The 17,917-nt window shown below is 47.6% G+C and overlaps 1 protein-coding gene across 2 annotated transcripts; it reads right to left on the minus strand.

The window, feature by feature from the left end:
• Positions 1–8,250: 8,250 nt before the first annotated feature.
• On the minus strand, positions 8,251–15,653 carry LOC311605090 (NUT family member 2-like). Of its 2 annotated transcripts, XM_084795383.1 has the most exons (8): positions 15,525–15,653; positions 12,970–13,678; positions 11,888–12,016; positions 10,740–10,879; positions 10,109–10,401; positions 9,688–9,804; positions 9,132–9,243; positions 8,251–9,056 (listed from the first exon to the last, which is right to left on the minus strand). In XM_084795383.1, the coding sequence occupies exons 1-8, from the start codon at positions 15,580–15,582 to the stop codon at positions 8,473–8,475; spliced, it is 2,142 nt and encodes a 713-aa protein (XP_084651509.1). In that variant the 5' UTR covers positions 15,583–15,653; the 3' UTR covers positions 8,251–8,472. The 2 variants fall into 2 exon arrangements, with proteins under 2 accessions (XP_084651509.1, XP_084651508.1); XM_084795382.1 differs by having other exon boundaries at positions 8,251–9,243.
• Positions 15,654–17,917: the final 2,264 nt, after the last annotated feature.

The following is a 17,917-nucleotide window of genomic DNA, read 5'->3' on the forward strand; positions in this document are numbered from 1 at the left end:
GAACTAACAATCCTACGATCTCAGCTGTTTACCCTCTGGATTAAAAGTACACACCACGATGTGTTTTTATATTCAGTCAGCACTTCAGTCACAGGTGTCCGCATTCTAAGGGCCAGAAAGCAGGGTTTGGGACTAGGAAGACCATGGCTTCAGGAGCAGCTGGGTGGGATAGCTGTGCCCTGAAGGCTCCTGCAGTGAGCGTTTGAGGAGCCTTTTCCTCTTCTGCTCCTGATAAGTTAAATGCGGGGTGCAGGAGTGATGGTTGCTCCACTGGTTGACATTTGTCTACCGTTGGGAATCAGTTCCTCTGTAAGGCGGTTCGGGAACCCATGGGTGTTTTCAACCAAACGGAAAATGGAAGATGTGGTTCCATAGGTAAGAATTCTCCAGTGCCGTCTAGCCAGAATTTAAGGCGTATGCATGTGTAGTATCTGTTTGCAACCCAGTGTTCTGTACTTCTTGTCACCTATAACAATCTATTGATTTTTAAAATTTTTATTTATAAAAATGTGAGAGCAAACACTTCTCCTGGTCCCTGTGGGAGTTAACAGTTGACATTTAAGCCTGGATATTAATAAACTGTGTGCTTCCCAGTTCACAGATCTGTGTGTTTCACCAGAGCCAGGGCCACATCCCTGCATCTAGTGGCAGCGATTTTATTGGCACGTATTAAAGTATTACTGAGTATAAATTTTCATTTCCTGAGATAAATACACTTGCTTTTGTGTGTACACATGTGATTCTTTTTTGGACCCATTTGAGCTGGGAAACAGCAAGTGCAGAAAGCACATTTTAACTCAGACATGGTCCTGGGTGGGGCAGGTGGGTGGGGCATGTTTAATTGCTGTTTCTAGCTCATTGGTTGTTATGTCTGCTCCAAGTGTTTACTTCAGCCTTGCTTAACTTTGGTTAGGAGCTGTACATTTAGAAATCCATCCATTCTTTTCAGGTTTTCCAGTTAGAGAGAGGAGCAGGATGTTAATTCACTCTCTGGCTGTGTCCACATTATTTTCTATCTGTAGCTCACACTTACATGCACATAACTTAGAAACAGTTTTTTTGAAACTCAAGTGAGCAATTCAAAACAGCATTTTCTTAAATCAAACATTATAATATGATTCTTAATCTAAAGACTTGGTATTTACATGCTGGCAGGGAAAAGTTAAAAGATTGTTGTTGTTTGTTGTTGTGCAGAAAAACTTACAGTACCGCAGCTCATCTCAGAGCCCACACATGATAAGAGGCTGTGCCATGGAGGGCCACTGATCTCCTTCCTATCTTTTTAAATTTACATTTTCTTTCACCTGCAATATTTTTAAGTTCGTCTTTGCTTTAACATCTATCATTTGTTTGTTTCTTTCCCTTTCCTCCCTTCCCTCCATCCAACCATCCTTCCTATCTTTCTCTTCCCCCACACACCCCCCATCTTAAAGTTTCTGGGGTTTTGGTTTTGTTAGCTTGCTTTTTTTTTTTAATTGTCTTGTTTCAAGACAGGGTTTCTCTGTATAAATAGCCCTGACTGTCTTGGAACTCACTCTGTAGACCAGGCTGGCCTTGAACTCACAGAGATCCTTCTGCCTCTGCTTCCCAAGTACTGGGATTAAGGTGTTCACCACTGCTGCCCAGCTCAGTTGTTTTACAAAGTTATTTTGTTTTGTTTTGTGAGACAGGGTTACTCTGTGTAGCCTTGGTTGTCCTGAACTCACTTTGTAGACCAGGTTGGCCTCAAATTCACAGAGCTCCACCTGTCTCTGCCTCCCAGAGTGCTGGGATTACAGGTGTGCACCACCCCATGTCCGGGAAGGAAAGCGATGCACAGGAGGAGGGAGTGACAGAGTGTCGAAGGGTATGGACATGGCGTCTCTGGAAGGAGCCCTGTGCTTCCTGCTGTTTTATGGCTGTAGCACACTTGATTATGCCTACTTACCAAGTGTGGGCATTGGTATTGTGTGCAGTTGGGGATATTATAAATATTCTTTGTCCTTCTGTATTTGAGATTTTATTATTTGTTTCAAAGATAAGACATTTACATTTTTACACACTTACTGACACCCACTGAGAGTCTGCAAAGCCCTGTGTGGCTCTTCTTTTGTACTCCAGCACAATCCAGCTTTAAAATCATGTGCCATCTTTCCCAGAAGAGGGTACAATGGGCCACTATTCTCAAAGACCTGTGATCATCTGTGTAAGTCCCACAGATTCATAGTTTTGTATCATGTGCACATGTGCTCAGACCTTTCCCAGGACATTAACAGAACTAGAAAAGCCAGCATGGCAAAAGATGTTGGCATGCACACAGTTCCTACAGGGCAGTCGTCAAGTAGGGGACTTTAGAGTACACACAATTCTTTAAAAAGTAGGGGACTTTAGAGTACACACAATTCTTAAAAAAATATAGTGTGTGAGCCAGGGAGTTACCTGCACAGGTAAAGGGCCTGTCAAGCACATGTGAGGACCCCAGTTTCACCCCCAGCCCTCATATAAAAGCTAAGTATGGTCACTGTAGCCCTTGTGAGGGGAATGGAGACAGGCAGATCCCCAGAGCACCCTGGGCAGGCAATCTAATCAACTGGTGAACACCAGGGCCAGTGAGAAATTTTGTATCAAGAGATAAAACGGATGACAATTGAGGAAGACATCTGTCACCAATCTCTGGTTTACACACACACACACACACACACACACACACACACACACACACACACACACTGGGATGAAAAGTAGTTTAAAATATTTAAGACCTATTGAATGTGCTCCTGAGACTCCAAAGTGTATCATGGGGTATAGTGAGAAGTTCCCAGCCATGTGGATTCTACTACTTGGGGGTCTGTTTTGAACCAGAGCATGATGGGAGGGTGAGTGAAAACCAGCAACCCTGATCACTCCATGACAGCTCAGAATCAACCCCAGCAGAGAGCTGCTGTCCCAAATCCCCCTTAAAGGCCACACCCCCAGTGACCTGCCTTCTCTCACTAGGCCCACATAAAGTTTCCAGCCCTATTGAATATTGTCACAGGTACACAGACCTTTGGGGGACATTAGGGATCCAACTATAACCATCTATTATGGTTTCCTATTTCCTGGTGGTGTCTGATTCTTAAACCTTTATTTCATCCCAGTTCTGTCTCTGTGTCTTACTGTGTGCTTGAGAAAATTGACACTTATAATTCATGACTGGTGTGTGAGGAATAACTGGATACTGTGGAACTCTTCCCCAAAAAGGTGGAAACTACCAAGGTGGTTTCCAAAGTGATTCCATAATGGGTTTGTAGCAGCAATGGATGGAAGTTCACAGTTGGTGCCAGAATTTGGTACTGTCCCTGCTCTGGCCTGTGACCATTCTTCTGTAGCTGTACCAGACATCTCACCTTGATATGGGGGTGAGAGGATATATCTATCCTACCAGGAAGGTTTCACGCTTTTGGCCATTAAAAATTATGTTACCTCGGGCTGGAGAGATGGCTCAGAGGTTAAGAGCACTGCCTGCTCCTCCAGAGGTCCTGAGTTCAATTCCCAGCAACCACATGGTGACTCACAACCATCTATAGTGACATCAGATGCCCTCTTCTGGCCTGCAGGTGTACATACAGGCAGAACACTATATGCATAATAATAAGTAAATATTTTTTTAAATTATGTTATCTCAGAGTTTCTTATTAAGCTGAGGATTTTTTAAAAATCCATCTATGTGTAAGCCTCTGGGAAGCACTGCTTCTGTTGCATAATTTTCATGAGCATATATGGTTATAGTGCCTGACTCGTAGTTAATACACTTAGACCACCGAAGTTAAAGTGGTCACACTGTAACAGCTTGATTATTATCTACTATATTCATGTCCATTTTCCCTTGTTCTTTGTTCTTATTTTTGTTCTTTATATGATAGTTTAAATTGAACATTTTATTTTTTTTTTACATTTTAAAAATTAATTTATTCATATTACATCTCGATTGTTAGCCCTTCCCCTGTTTCTTCCCATTCTTCCCTCCCTCCCACTTCCCCCCTTCTCCCTTCCTCTATGTCTGTGATTGAGGGAGATCTCCTCCCCCTATATATGCTCTTAGAATATCGAGTCTCTTCTTGGTAACTTGCTATCCTTCCTCTGAGTGTCGCTAGGCCTCCTCATCCAGGGGACGTGGTCCGAAAAGGGGCACCAGAGTTTGTGTGAGAGTCAGATCTCACTCTCCACTCAACGGTGGAGAATATCATGTTTGTCGGCTAGGTCTTGGTAGGGGTTCGAAGTTTACTGCCTATATTCTCCTTGGCTGGTGCCTTAGTTTGAGGAGGACCTCAGGACCTAGATCTGCCTGTCATAAAGTTTTTCAACAATTAATAAATGAGACCTCATGAGGCTGAGAAGCTTCTGTAAGGCAGGAGACACTGTCAGTAGAACAAAGCGACAGCCTACAGACTGGGAAAAGATCTTCACCAACCCTTCCAACCCTTCATCTGACAAAGGTTTAACATCCAAAATATATAAAGAACTCAAGAAAGTAAACACCACAAAACCAAACAACCCAATTGCGAAATGGGGCTTGGAACTTAACAGAGAATTCTCAATAGAGGAATGGCCGAGAAACACTTAAAGAAATGCTTGTCCTCGTTAGTCATCAGAGAAATGCAAATCAAAAACGACACTGAGATTCCATCTTACACCCATTAGAATGGCTAAGATCAAAAACTCAAATTGAACATTTTATATTATCTATTTTCTCTCCTTCCTTGGCACACCATGTTATAGTTCTTTTAGTGATTACCTTAAAGTTTGCAGTTTACATGTGCAATAATCCATGTCCACTTTCAAGCAGCACAATAGATATTATTCAGATGTCTTATAAAGACAAAGTATCTCCCAAGTCATTTCTGTTCTCCTCAGTAATGCATATGCATATACACATATACACAAGCATACACACACACACATGTACACATGCATATACACACATATGTACACACACACTTATATACACATATGTGTTGGCATAATGTTCTTGTGGACTGTGTACAGTTTGCCCTTGTTCATTCAAATGCTGATTTCTCTACCCCAGTATCTGTTTTCAATCAGGACGTTGCATTGTGGTGTTTATTCTAAATATCTCCTTTCTCTCATTTATGTACATGTCACCATTTGTTCTCTGTGTCACCAATAAAAGCCAACTAGCCAATGCTGAGCAATAGCAGAGAATAGGGTGGGACATCCTGGTCCAGCTAGGGGAGGAGAAAGAGCAGGAAGGAGGAGAGAGATACACATGAAGAGGACCAGAAAGAGCCAGCATTTCCAGTGACATTCTCCATTATAGTTTCAGGCTTACAAACAGATTATTTATTTTACTGACCTTCTCAAAACCAATTTTCATTTAATTGATTTAATCTTTTAACTTTAAAGTTTTTGCTTCTACTCTATTGCCTTCTTCTCCATTTACTGGATTATCTTGTAGCATTTTTCTAATTTCACTACACAAACACCTTAATTTTGTTCTTAGTTCTAAGACAGGCAATAACCACCACTTATTTCCCTCTTACCAATGATTTACCAGTTATATTTTCACCCATTTCTAATCTTTGATTTTCCTTGGATTTATCTTTTAACTCATGAACTATTTAGAAGCATGCACTTGAATTTCCATGTGTTTGCAAATACATAAACAGCCTTAGAATGTTCTTAGGGGAGGGGAATAAGGGGAAAATGGGAGGGAAGGAAGAATGGGAGGATACAAGGGATGGGATAACCATTGAGATGTAACAAGAATAAATTAATAAAGGAGAAAAAAAGAATGTTCTTCTCCACAATGACCTTATATACTGAAGCTCACATGTTGACCATGCAGCAGAATGTGAAGGCTTATTGGCGCTCGGTACATTCTCTGAGTACCAGTGGGGTAATAGGCAATGAGTCTTCTACCCGTACAGAATGTCCTGAACCCATGACCCCAGATGCCAAAGGCTTGTTTTCTGGAGGCGCTCACAGAGGCTAAAGTATGGCATTTGCGGATGCCCAATGCACAGTAAATTCTGAGACAGCACCCAGTGATCCCAGGAAACTAGCATCAGTAGCCAGACAAAACAGTAGGATGGAAGGAAACGGGATGTTCTGGCATAGTCCTGTAATGCCAGCACGGCACCCAGTGTCATGTGCTGCACTGCTTAGTGTCTTGTCAAATTGACGCAAGCCAGGGTCATCTGGGAAGACAAACCTCAACTCAGAAAATGCCTCCATCAGATTGGCCTGTAGGCAAGACTATGGGGCATTTTCTTGATTAATGACAGACGTGGGAGGGCTCAGAGTACTGTGGGCTGTGGTATCTCTGGGCAGGTGGGTTGTATGAAAGGCAGACTGAGCTAGCAATGAGGAACACGGCAGTAAGCAGGATTCCTCTGTAGCCTATGCCTCAGTTCCTGTCTCCAGTTTCCTGTCTTGAGTACCTGCCCTGACTTCTCTGCATGATGAACCGTAGGCTGTAAGATGAAACAGACCTTTTCCATATGAGTTGCTTTTGGTCGTGGTGTTCACCGCAGGAATAAAGGAGACTAAACCACTTGGCTCGTGTGCTTTCTGCTTTTAAAGTTCTCCTTCGAAACATCATGAGGAACCCGAATTCAGTGTCGAGCCAACGGCATGACTTATCCCTCCGCTTATACTTACTAGGAATTTTATTCCTGTCCTCATGTGGGAGACTCAACTGTTGTTTAGTGACAGAGGTTTCGTCCTCATATACTTTTACAAACACATTCAGTACGTGTGCAAGGATATGACTGTTGGGGTAAATTAGACAAAGGACACACATAGCATGAAGGGTGGAAAGGACCAAGATTGGGATCAGAAATGAACCACTGGTGTGCTGTCTTGAGCATTGTAAGTCATTAAATGTAATGATTAAATGAGGTCAAAGGACACAGGTTTGCACAAAAAGCACCTGCTGTGATGTCAGACCCAAGAATTCTGGAAATGGCTGAGAGTCTCAGGACAGATCCTGCATAGGTTGAAGGGGCTTAGGCAGACCCCATGAACTAGGCCAACAGCCAGGCCTAAGCCAAGTCGTCTCCTGCCGTGAGCCTCCTCTGAAACCCAAGTCTATCAATAGCCAAGGACTGACTTATGTGTGGACACAGCTAGGTTAGCTGGTGTTGTAGCCAATTGGCCATGATGGGGCAGCCTGGCCAACAGCCCACGGACAAGGGCTGCTCACCAGTCCTCCCAGTGCATGCAGGCCTGAGGAGCTTCCATCAGCTATGAGTTAGAACACATGTGAAGCTACAGTATGAGCCTAAGGGAACAGGCATGTAAACTAGGCTACAAGGTGGTGGTGGCATCGCAGGAGCAGTGCTTGGCTGCAGGGTGAATTCAAGGCCAATTTAGGAACAGCTTAGGAAGACTATCTCAGAGAAGGAGAAAAGGAGCCAGGCAAGGCAGCACATGCCTTTAATCCCAGCACTCTGGGAAGCAGAGTCAGGCAGATCTCTGTGAGTTTGAGGCCAGCCTGGTCTACGAAGTGAGTCCAGGGCAGCCAAGGCTACACAGAGAAACCCTGTCTTGAAAAACAAACAGACAGACAAAGAGTAAAAGAGGCTAGGGAGATGATTTGGTAGTGGGATGCTTGCTTAGCATAGAGGCCTTGTGTCCAGTCCCCAGTCAAGAAAAGTTAAGAGAAGAACAAAAGAGAGTCCATTAGAACATGCTCCTCCTGTCACTGTCAGGGCGCGTGGCATTTGCTGACACATAAGATGGGAGTTGCTAACGGTGTCAACTGAACATTCCCCAGCTAGCTATTGGCCTTTTCTCAATGTAAATGACAAGCCTTTTCCTCAAACCACCCACTCAGGAAGCCCTTGGCTAGACGAGGACTGGATTAGCCTTGCCACCCATGTCTTTAGGGGAGCAGAAAAAGCTCCCTAAGAAAAATCCAATCTCTAGGCTAATCTTAGAAACTGGGTAATGGTCCAGAGGGCCGAAGGCTGGTAATCAGCTCTCTAGCCAAAGGTTTTTTGAGGACACAGGTAATAACAGCGTGTTCTCAGTCATTCCTGTGACCAGACAGACGTTGTGAGAGGGCGAGGACTAGGATTCCAGGAGCCGTCAGTCTGTGTTCTCCCGAGGTCAGTGAGTAAATCCAGAACACCCTCCAGAACGGCACGTCCAGGTCACCGTCCCCACGGTATCTCCTCATTTCATGCAGTAGCACAGGTGTCAAAATGAAAGTAGCAGTCCTAACACCGTTTTCAATAAAACTACCTTTATTCACAGTAACTCACAAACTCCTAAAGTGCTTACGCCCTCTCACTTCTTGCCCCAACCCTCATCCTATCTTTATTTCCCAGCGCCTCTAACCTTCTAGATCCACCCTTAGCGCCGCCTGGATCAGTCCTGAGTGAGAAGGAGCTGTTTCTTTTCTTTTCTTCTCTCATTCTTGGGGCAGTATGGGATAGAGGCAGGGTGAGATCTCTGCCCACTTTGAGGAAACAGCACGCAGGCGGCTCAGTGCCTCTTCTTCCTCTTCCTCTTCCGAATACCTAGTGGCTCATGTTTCCTCTTCTGAGGCTGCGAGAGGTGAGCCAGCTCCAGAGCTGTGAGTGGCCCTTCCAGCATCCCGTGACCAGGCCCCAAATTAGGCCTCTTAGCCAGGGGAACTAAGCTCCCAATGAAAGCTCGCTTCTTTGACTTGGCAATTGGAGATGGATCAGGACTGAGGCCCCTTATCTTTGGAGATAGTCTGGGGATACTGTCAGAGTCAGAGAGATCTGCATAGGGGCACAGTTGGTCGGATAGTTTCCATGGCATCAGCCTGTACTGGGAAGACAGAAGGAAGGACAGGCTGGGGAGCTCTTCCTTGTCCTCAATGCTTCTGCCCAGTGGCTCATGGGGCTCCTCAGTAGCAGACGCACTTCTGAGGCTCCCTGCCCATCTGGACCCCAGGCTTTGGGGATGGGCTCCTCTGCCATAGGGAATGACACTGTACCCGATGTCTACCAGTGAGGCTGAACCCTGGCGACTTAGGAGGACAGCGGCAGGCTTAGGCCCCCGTATTTCTTCTACGCTGGTGGCTCCGGGATACTGCTGGCCTAAGGAAGCTATTTGTGAGGAACCAGTCAGCGCACTGGATCCTCTTTGGGAATTATGGTCATCGCTCTCTGCACCTTGGCAGACAGTCGGTACAGAAGCTCTGGCGGTTGTCTGAAGGGCACCAGGCTTTACAAGTGTCCTCTCACCTCCTTTCTTCTTCAGTACCAGGCAGTGCTTCTCCAGCAGCTGCAGGGGGAAACGGGCACATCAGACACAACACAGGCTGGAGAGGCAGAGGGAGCAAAGCATTTGGGCAGAGATAGCCAAGGGAATAGTCAACTGTCTGAGTGTCAGAGACAGGCTCTTCTAGCTAACAATACTTGGTTCCTTGCAGCTGTGCACTTCACCCCACCCACTCCGTATCCATGCCTGCATCCCCTTCTGCAGGAAACCCAAGGAAGGATGCCTTGATTTCCCATAGGTCTTGGTGAGTCAAGGTCACGTGGATCTTATGAGCAGGGTCTTCTATTTTCCTTATTCACTTGGTGTCCCTCAGTGCCCCCACTCCATTCGGGGCTTCTCCCTCCCCGTCCACTGTACCCAGTGTCTCTCTATAGCCTGCCTATCTGGTGTCTGATTGTCTCTTGTCTACCTACTGCTGCTTCCCCACTGTTCACCTTCCCGGTCTACCTGGTCAACAGTTAGTTTTTCCTCATACTCCAGCTCTTTGGTCAGAGACAGTATGTCCATCTCTGGTTTGGATGATAGGATTTCTGCCACAAACTGGGGATTTATTATGGCCTCCACCTATAAACAGATGGTAAAGGACTTGAGTGCCAGGGTCAGGGAACCCTCCAAGCCAAGGGGAACTCCATCTTGTCCTATATTGTTGACAAGTCATGATGATAACCAGCAACACACACACACACACACACACACACACACACACACACACACACACACACACACACACACGAGAGAGAGGGGGGGGAGGAAAAAGAGGGAAGGAGAGGGACAGAGAGCTCTGCAAGTAGGGAAGCAGGTTTAGTTACAATGACTAGGATGCCAAACTCAGAATCTGGGCCACACCAGGATTGCAGAGGCAGCTCACTTGTTCAACAAAGTGTTTCTGGGAGCACAGCTCGTCAATGTAGCTCAGGAGTCCTTCGTCTGAGTACATGTCATCTTCCTGCTCTGGCCCAGTGTCCTCGTCGTCCTCCTTCTCCCTGGGCTCGCCTATGAACGACCTCGGAAGGCCCTCCAACCAGTCCATGATATCAATGTACTCCTGCACAGCTTCGGATGGAATTTCAATGGGTTTCTCTGTCTTTTTAAAGTGCTGCTGTCTGAGTGCTGGGAGGTGGACAGAGTCAAACTTGGTGATAGTCTTCCTGGACCTATACACTAGGAGACAGGAAAGCACAGTGATACATGGGTGGGGGTCTAGCTGTACCCCAGCCATGCGGTGCAGGGCATAGTTCAGGGCAACTGCAGTAGCCTAGCGTGAACCCAAACAATTTCTCTAAAGACCTATGAGAGGGGACCTTGTGCAAGGTGACATATCTAGAATAGTCATGTGGGAGAACATTTGGAGCCACCGATATTTCAGGTCCTGATTACACGGTATTTGGATCATTGGAGAAATGATCATGGCTGCCCCATCCTGAAGGAAGAAGCCCACACACGGGACAAAAGTCTATTCTAACTTCTGCATATGAGACCTAAAGCTATGTGAGCCCTACCTTTTTCCTCAACCACTTCAGAGACTGGGGGTCTTGGATGATCTTGCCTTGGTGTGGTTGTAAGAACTTGGCGCTGGACACCTCTCACCATCTCCGGCCTTGAATTTTCCATCTCTTCTGCACTCTCAAATTCTGTGAACCTAGGGATTAGGGAGGCCAGGGACCAGCACAAGAGATTACGGAAGGGAATTGTGTTCACAGCGTCTTGGGATGATCTGGTACAGTCCCATGAAGTTGCTGATCTTGGGACATAACCACAGCTCTGGGGTTATCCTGTATCCTTTGGTATTTGCAAAGCGTCAAGCCAATTTGATGTGTCCCAAGCAGGGCTTTCACGTGACTCCTCCTTCAGGCCTATCTTGACCTTATCTAGAGCCACATAGAATACCTAACTGCCAAGGTGGCCACAGATATGACTGATGGAGTACATCAGCGATCTTGGACCAGATTCAGAGATGCCGAAGCTGAGACTGGGAGATCTGAAACGACCTGGGAGAAAAGGGCCCAGGAGATAGCAGGTGAACGCAAAAGGGAGGACTTGAGTGCCAGTGGCTGCCTCCCTCTGAGAGCTGTTCGTTGGCTTGTGTGCGTGAGGGGATCACACGGAGCAAAGGCAGAAAGACTGGGGACATGTTCTCGGAGTGTCTAAGGGGCTTCCTTCTCCCGCGCACCCTCTCTTGACTCGCACCCAATACATGAGAATTGCCTGAAGCAACTTTCTTGAGATACAGTGCTCTCCACTGTCAAAAAGCAGTGGCAGCTGGTATAAAGACTTGTGGAGCATGTTCCCTTTGCACAATCCACAGTGCTGGAGGAGACCCCCATGGGGCTGGAATGGGCCACTTCTCCTACCCTCAACAGAAAGGCAGGCATAGACTCATAACCAATGAGGTCAGAGCTGCTGGGACCATAATAACCCAGCACTCCAGGAAGTGAGAACAGCCTCCTGGACAGCAAAGATTACCACGGAGGGGCCTGAGTGCTGAGCAATCCTCCGGGCAAGGTGTGAGTAACAAACTAACCAGACCCAGTCTAGCTGTGCAGAACCCGCAACACATACCCTTGCCAAGCTTCCTGGCTCACCAGACCCACCCCACGTCTAAACAGCTCCCCGCACACCTTCCTGTAAGACCCCCCCCCTCACTCACTTTTCTGCCATCTCAAAGAAGATCATGCGGTCATAGTTGCTTGTGCACTGCCACTCCTGCAGACCTCTCCACAGGCCCTCCTCCACGTTCATGCTGGGCTTCCTCCGGGCCAGGGACCGAAGCACTGGGCTGTGATTCATTAGGGCCACTCAATCTAGAGATCAGCGTGCACGCTCATCCCAGCAGGCCTAGCCCAACCACAGCTATGTCCTTGTATCAGTATAGTAGAGCCTTAGCCTCCAGGAAGCCCTAAGCCTGCAGCAATCAGGAGCACACAGATTTAGATCTGTTTCCCTGCTGCCACGCGAGTTCTCCCATAGATCACCGCGTGTGGATGAACCCATGGGGTTTAGGATCCCAACATGAAAGTACGGGTGACAAAATAAAAGTAAAAGTCATAAGAAATGGGACCTTGGGTGGTAGCCAGGCTCAGGTCATGATGCAGGCCTCCCAAGATGGGCTATAGTGCTTTTCTGGGAAAGGGGGAAGACGCTCCCAAGTTCTCTTTTGATCCAGTGAGACAGCCACGGACACTTCATCCAAACTGGTTCCTCCAGCCCTGTCTGGCTCTCTAGAACCATGGGAATACATTTGTCTGTGGTTTCAGTCATGTAGCTGGGCTGGCTGGCAAAATGCACAGAAAGAACTGGAATCTAGGGTTAATGACTGGGGCAACAGTGCAAATGCCTGCTGAGGGTCAAAATGGGGCAGAGACCAAAGTGGGGTTTTTTTTTTTGTTTGTTTGTTTTTTAGCCCCAGTGCAGGTCTAGTGCCTTTCTGGCCTAAGGGGAATCCCCCAGAACAGTGGGGTGAGAATACATGCACAGGTCTCTCTGGGGCCTGGCGTTCTTCCCCTAAATGCTCAGGTTCATGCTAGAAGATAAACAGTTAAGGAGAGGAAGTGCCAAACGAAACCAAAGGCCCAGACCCAAAACCCTAGCTCCTGGGGCTTCGGGATCCCTGGTGAGGCACTGCTGTTCTTCAGAATGTGGCCCGGTAACTTCAGCATCTTCCTTGTCTACCCTCCCAGTCATGGCGCAAGAGCCCCCAGGAGGACTTTAATAGCCACAGGTGACACTCACATGAGGAAGCAGGAGAAAGCTGCCACGTCGGGAGTCTGGGGCAGGTGCCTCTGGACCAGCGTCTTGATATGCTGCCAGCGCCGGAAGTTCCCGTAGACGCTGTCTGGTTTGGACAAGTAGTTTTCTGAGGAGTTGGTCTGGACGCTGGCTGGGCGGCTCTCTCCATTTGCTGCTTTTGGAGGTGGCACTGAGTTCACTGGGGACCTGACAGAAACCAGCTGGACAGCTGGCTGGGTGGTAGGAGGGCGAGGTCCCAGAACCCATGTGCCTTCTTGGGGTTGGACAGCTGAAGCAAGTCTGGCATTTATCAAGGTGTTTGCAGCAGATGTTGTCATGAAGAATGAAGCAGGGTGCCCCGTGCCCCCACCTTGGGTCCCGGGGACATTACAATTGAGAGGCACCTGAGTGAGGACAATGTTGGCATTGTGCACAGGCTGGACAGGCCTGCCTGGTGTCCCAACTTGTACAATATTCAGAGGAACAGCTGCACCTAGGCCAGTGTTTCCATCTCCTGCCACCAAAGACATCCCAGGTAAGGCAGATAGCACTAAAGGATTCCTGGGAGAGATGCCTGCAGTTATGAGGGGTGCTGGGGGCTCCCAAAATAACTGAGGTGCTGGTTGCGGGGCAGGTGGGAGAACAGGCAGGGTTGTAAATGTAGGCACGGAGGCACCAGGGATGACAGTCATGTTCTGTCCCAGTGAAGATGCTGCGAAGATAAAGGAGAGAGTGAATTGAAGAGGAAAAGGGCACAGGAAGGAGGCTCTCTGATCCTGGTAGGCAGTGGAAATTGGGGAGTCATAGGGAAGAGGAGAGTGTACAGTTCGCAGACATCCCTCAGTGAATTTCCTGCTGGGTTCATCTGGCTGAGCATTGTTCCAGCTAGAATCTTCCTCACCATTGACCGGGGTCCCTGATCACTGTCTGTGGAGAGGAGCCCTCAGCTTTCCCCACGTCTGAGAGGCTCTCTCAGGAATCCCTGGCAGAAAACTCATCGGTATTCTAGCTCTCTCCCTAAAAATAGATCAGTTTGACTCTCCCTGGACCACTGTCCCAGAACTGATGCTCACAGTAGGCAAGGCACCATCAATGAGGACCAGTTTCTACACTTCATCTAAGCCAAAAAGCCAAGAAGCAATGAGGGCCAGTTTCTAGAAGGGCCTCTGTGAAGGTGGCAGGTTTCAGATAGTTTGGCCTCATCCCCTTCTGAGTGTTTCTTTCACAGCCTCGAGGCCCCACCCCTCTCTAGTCCAGCACAACAAACCAAAAGCACCACTGAGTCATCTTCCAAGCCAGCACCCCGGAGTCCTGGAGGGGAGCCTGTAGCATGGCCTACCCATGCTGCTGTTCCCTCTCCTAACGCCTCCCACAGGCAATGCCCGGCAGTGGCTGTGGAAGGTTGTAAAGGGCCAGGAAATGGTGAGTGGAGAGGCTGATGGGAGGTTTTGGGGGGGATTATCACAGCTACTGGCATTGCCACAACTGGCCATGAAATGAAAACCATGTGTGGTCCTTTTTGTGTGAGCTCCCAACAATACAAAGGAGTGATTGGGTGATGGGGGCAATACAGTCCTGAGCCAGGTGTCAAGTGGGATGCAGTTATTTTAAGTTCATCAGGAACTCGTGAGGACCCCATCAAAGAGAGCCAAGTTTAAAGGGCCGGCACATGATGGACAGGACACATGTTCTAGGTCTGCTTAACGGTAACAGTAGACTATGTGCCAAGACAAAGGCTTCCCTCCACAGCCTCTGGAAAAGGAAATCAGCCGCCTCACAGCCCACTAAAACCAATGGCACTCTGCATCCCTCTTCCCCTTGTCATGGCAGCGTCAGGGAAGAGAGGCTTCCTATCACAGTTAACGATGGCCTAGCGGAACTGCACCATAGCCCCCAGACAACACCTCTGAGCTGATGTTTTAAAACATAGGTCGAAGAAGTACCCATTTGTTAGTTGACATTCCCTAGCTGCCCTGTCTTTGTAGAATCAAAGACATCACCAACCTGATAAAGGAGAACACTCCCCTGCGTGAGGGAGGACTCTGGATTGCCAGTTGATGGAGTAACCTCCACCCCCACAGAGAGGACCCCCATTGAGCTGTTTCTTGCCTAGCCATTTGCCTACACTGTCCTTCTAAGGTCCAGGGCGGTCCAGTTAAATTCCTGGCATCCATAATTTCATAGAGCAATTCCCAGCAGCCTGGTGAAACGACCCAGAGCTCAGGCCTTGCCCCCACGCCTTCTCTGGACCACCACAGTGAACCATGCCTCTACACCTATGAACTGTGCTCAGGAGACCTGCCTCCCATACAGGAAGAGCCGATCCAGATCTTGTCATCATTTCTCCTAATCCACTGTACTTCCTTGTGGCAACTTAGTACCACCATGGGCTCTGTTCATCCTGCTGTAAGCTTTGTCAGCCTCCCAGGTGAGATGTCCTTGTGCAAGTCCAGAGCTGTCTCCCCCTCCCATTGGTCCAATCAATCATTGCTAGTTATCAAATTTAAATCACTTGTGGCAGGGAGTCAGGCCCCCAAACCCTCCCACTCCAGGCTTACCTTCTGAAGTGATTCCTACAGGCTTGGGCAGTAGCCATGCCTGTCTGCTAGGCTCCATGGTGAGAAAATTCAGGTAAATCACACTGGGAGTCACCAATACGTGGCAGATGCTCAAGAGAGCCAGCCACACACAGCTGAGAAGAGTTTGAAAGTAAACAGCTCCAGAATGTGATGTATAACATTCTGGAATGGGGGAGGGGCAGCGGTAAGACAGGGCTGGGGGAACATTCCGAGGGGGGCTCAGGCCCGGTGCGTAAGAACTTTGGGGTCAGTTCAAATGATGCATTCTTGTTGGAGGTGTTTGTGCATGCTTGGTGTTTGCCTCTAGGTAAAATTTAAATTTTTTTCTTATATTCACATAACACTGGGGTCACTTGTGCCCTCTTTCTCCCACTTCAACTTCAGTAGACCCCGTTTTATTTCCTTCATCCTGAGTCCTGCATCCCTCTGGCAGAGAGTAGGCTCTCGAACATTATTTTTATAATGTTTACACTCACTCAGAACAAATTAGAACACATATTCAGACAAATACAGAAGATCTAAGTAGCAGAGGACATGGTGAAAATGTGGCCTTGGGAGAAGTATGGATCTTCTTGCCAGGTGCATACCATTCTTTAAAGAGCAGTCCTTCTGTGTCCAGCCGGCGTAGTGCTGGGGTCCCCTGTAGCATCATAGTCTCATCCACCACCCCTTTCGCTAGAAGCCTCAGCCTATGAAGGCATCACTCCTTATGTAGCCCACAGCACTCAGAGCTGAAATCACTTTTCTTTGGAGCAGCAGAATTGAGTCCTTTTATCCCAAACAGACTTTTGACAACACAAAAATCTGGTCACTACCACAAAAACAAATGTGTAGGCATATGTGACCAATTGACCCTCCTGAGCCTCTCAATGGGAACAGGATTAAGTGTGAGAGACAGGAAGAGAGAAAGTATTCTCCTACCCCAACGTGAAGAGGCTTAACATTCCCAGGGGCCTGATTTTCCAGGCACAGAAACCCACTACCCGTGTGCATTTGCCTGCCTTGTACCCAGCTCCAGTATGATCCTGGATTCACTAGCCGTAGGCTTCCATTTTTTTTTTTTTTTTTTTTTTTTTTTATGCTGGTGTCCTTGGAATCACGTTTCCAGGTTGCAGAGCATTCACAACAACTCATACTTGCATCTTGTAGTTTGATCTTTGAACTGACTAGAGATGCTGTCACAATGCATGTTGACAGCCCCCGCCCCCCTCCCAATAAAGGATGCAAGTGTTCTACACTGCGACCATTAGTCGTTTGCATTTTGCACATTTGGGAGATTATGAGATGCATCTGATGCAAAGACACCAAGGTTTTAGTAGCATGAAATATTTGATACTTTATCATAAAGAGAACTTTGCATTAGATAACTTTGCTCCATTATAGGAGAATGTCTGTTTTGAGCATGAGTAAGGCGCTCCATGCTAGGTACAATCTTGGAGGTTTGGCAAATTAAATATATATGTGTATATATTTGATTTGTGTCTGATGATGACACTGAGTCGTAACTGAAGGAGCAGGAATGGTTGCAACATCTCTTTACAGAAAGCTTGTCTGGTTCCTATTTGGTGTTGTGTGTCTCATTTGATCAGAGTCTTAGAGCTGGGAGACAGTAGTGTCATTCTGTGTTGTGACAAGAGGGCTTCAAGGACATGGATGAGTCGGGACCTGGACTGATAATCCTGAGAGCGGCAGCAGAAGCTGCTGGGCAGGAGCCTCTTCCTGGTAGGAGTCAGTGGAGTTCCCGCTGTGCCAGAGGTTTGGGAAAGGAAGAGAGGTTTAGGAGGACCCAGCCTATCAAGCTAATACAAGGAATTATGACAAATTTCACAGGAAATGTTTGTGAACTGACGTTTATTGGGAGAGCTCTCCTTGCGAAGTGAGCGATCTTAACACAGTGGATGGTTTAGGAAGGACCTTAGAGGCAGAGTCTGGGTAAAGTAATCTCAGAGTGTCTCCTAGGTCTGATTTTTTTTCCCCTAAAAGTGTTCTTTAATGTAGATTTCAGAAAGTATGGGAGAGGACATGCTGTTCTTTGAAAGGTGCAAGGGAACCAAACGCCATCCTAAGCGTTGGGTCCAGAAGGAGCCATACCTCTTGAGCGGTTTTCGGTGAGGATGCTAAGTGCATGGGTGGAAGGTTTGTGATCCCTGTTTTTGAGGAGGGAGGGTTGCACGGGTTCAGCAACACCTGTTCCACGTGCTTACTTTCCTCTCCAGCAAAGCTCTATGCTTCGCCTGAGAGCTCCTCTTTCTGCATGCTACTGGAGTTCTAGCACGAGCTCCTCGTCTCCCCTAGCTCCTTGCATCTGTCGGTTGGGCACCCGCTCAGACACACAGGAGAAGGCGCGAGCACGCCACGCCAGCGCGAGCACG

Source organism: Acomys minous (genome assembly GCF_964271855.1).
Source record: "Acomys minous genome assembly, chromosome: 9".
In the NCBI taxonomy this organism is placed as follows: domain Eukaryota; kingdom Metazoa; phylum Chordata; class Mammalia; order Rodentia; family Muridae; genus Acomys; species Acomys minous.

Bases quoted from the DNA above. Each gene is read 5' to 3' on its own strand.
- LOC311605090 (XM_084795382.1), bottom strand. From the start codon at position 15,582: ATGGAGCCTAGCAGACAGGCATGGCTACTGCCCAAGCCTGTAGGAATC. The intron at 12,017-12,969 runs GTGAGTGTCACC...AATGAATCACAG, and splicing joins GCTTTCTCCTGCTTCCTCAT to CCCAGTGCTTCGGTCCCTGG. The intron at 10,880-11,887 runs GTGAGTGAGGGG...CCTAATCCCTAG, and splicing joins TTCTTTGAGATGGCAGAAAA to GTTCACAGAATTTGAGAGTG.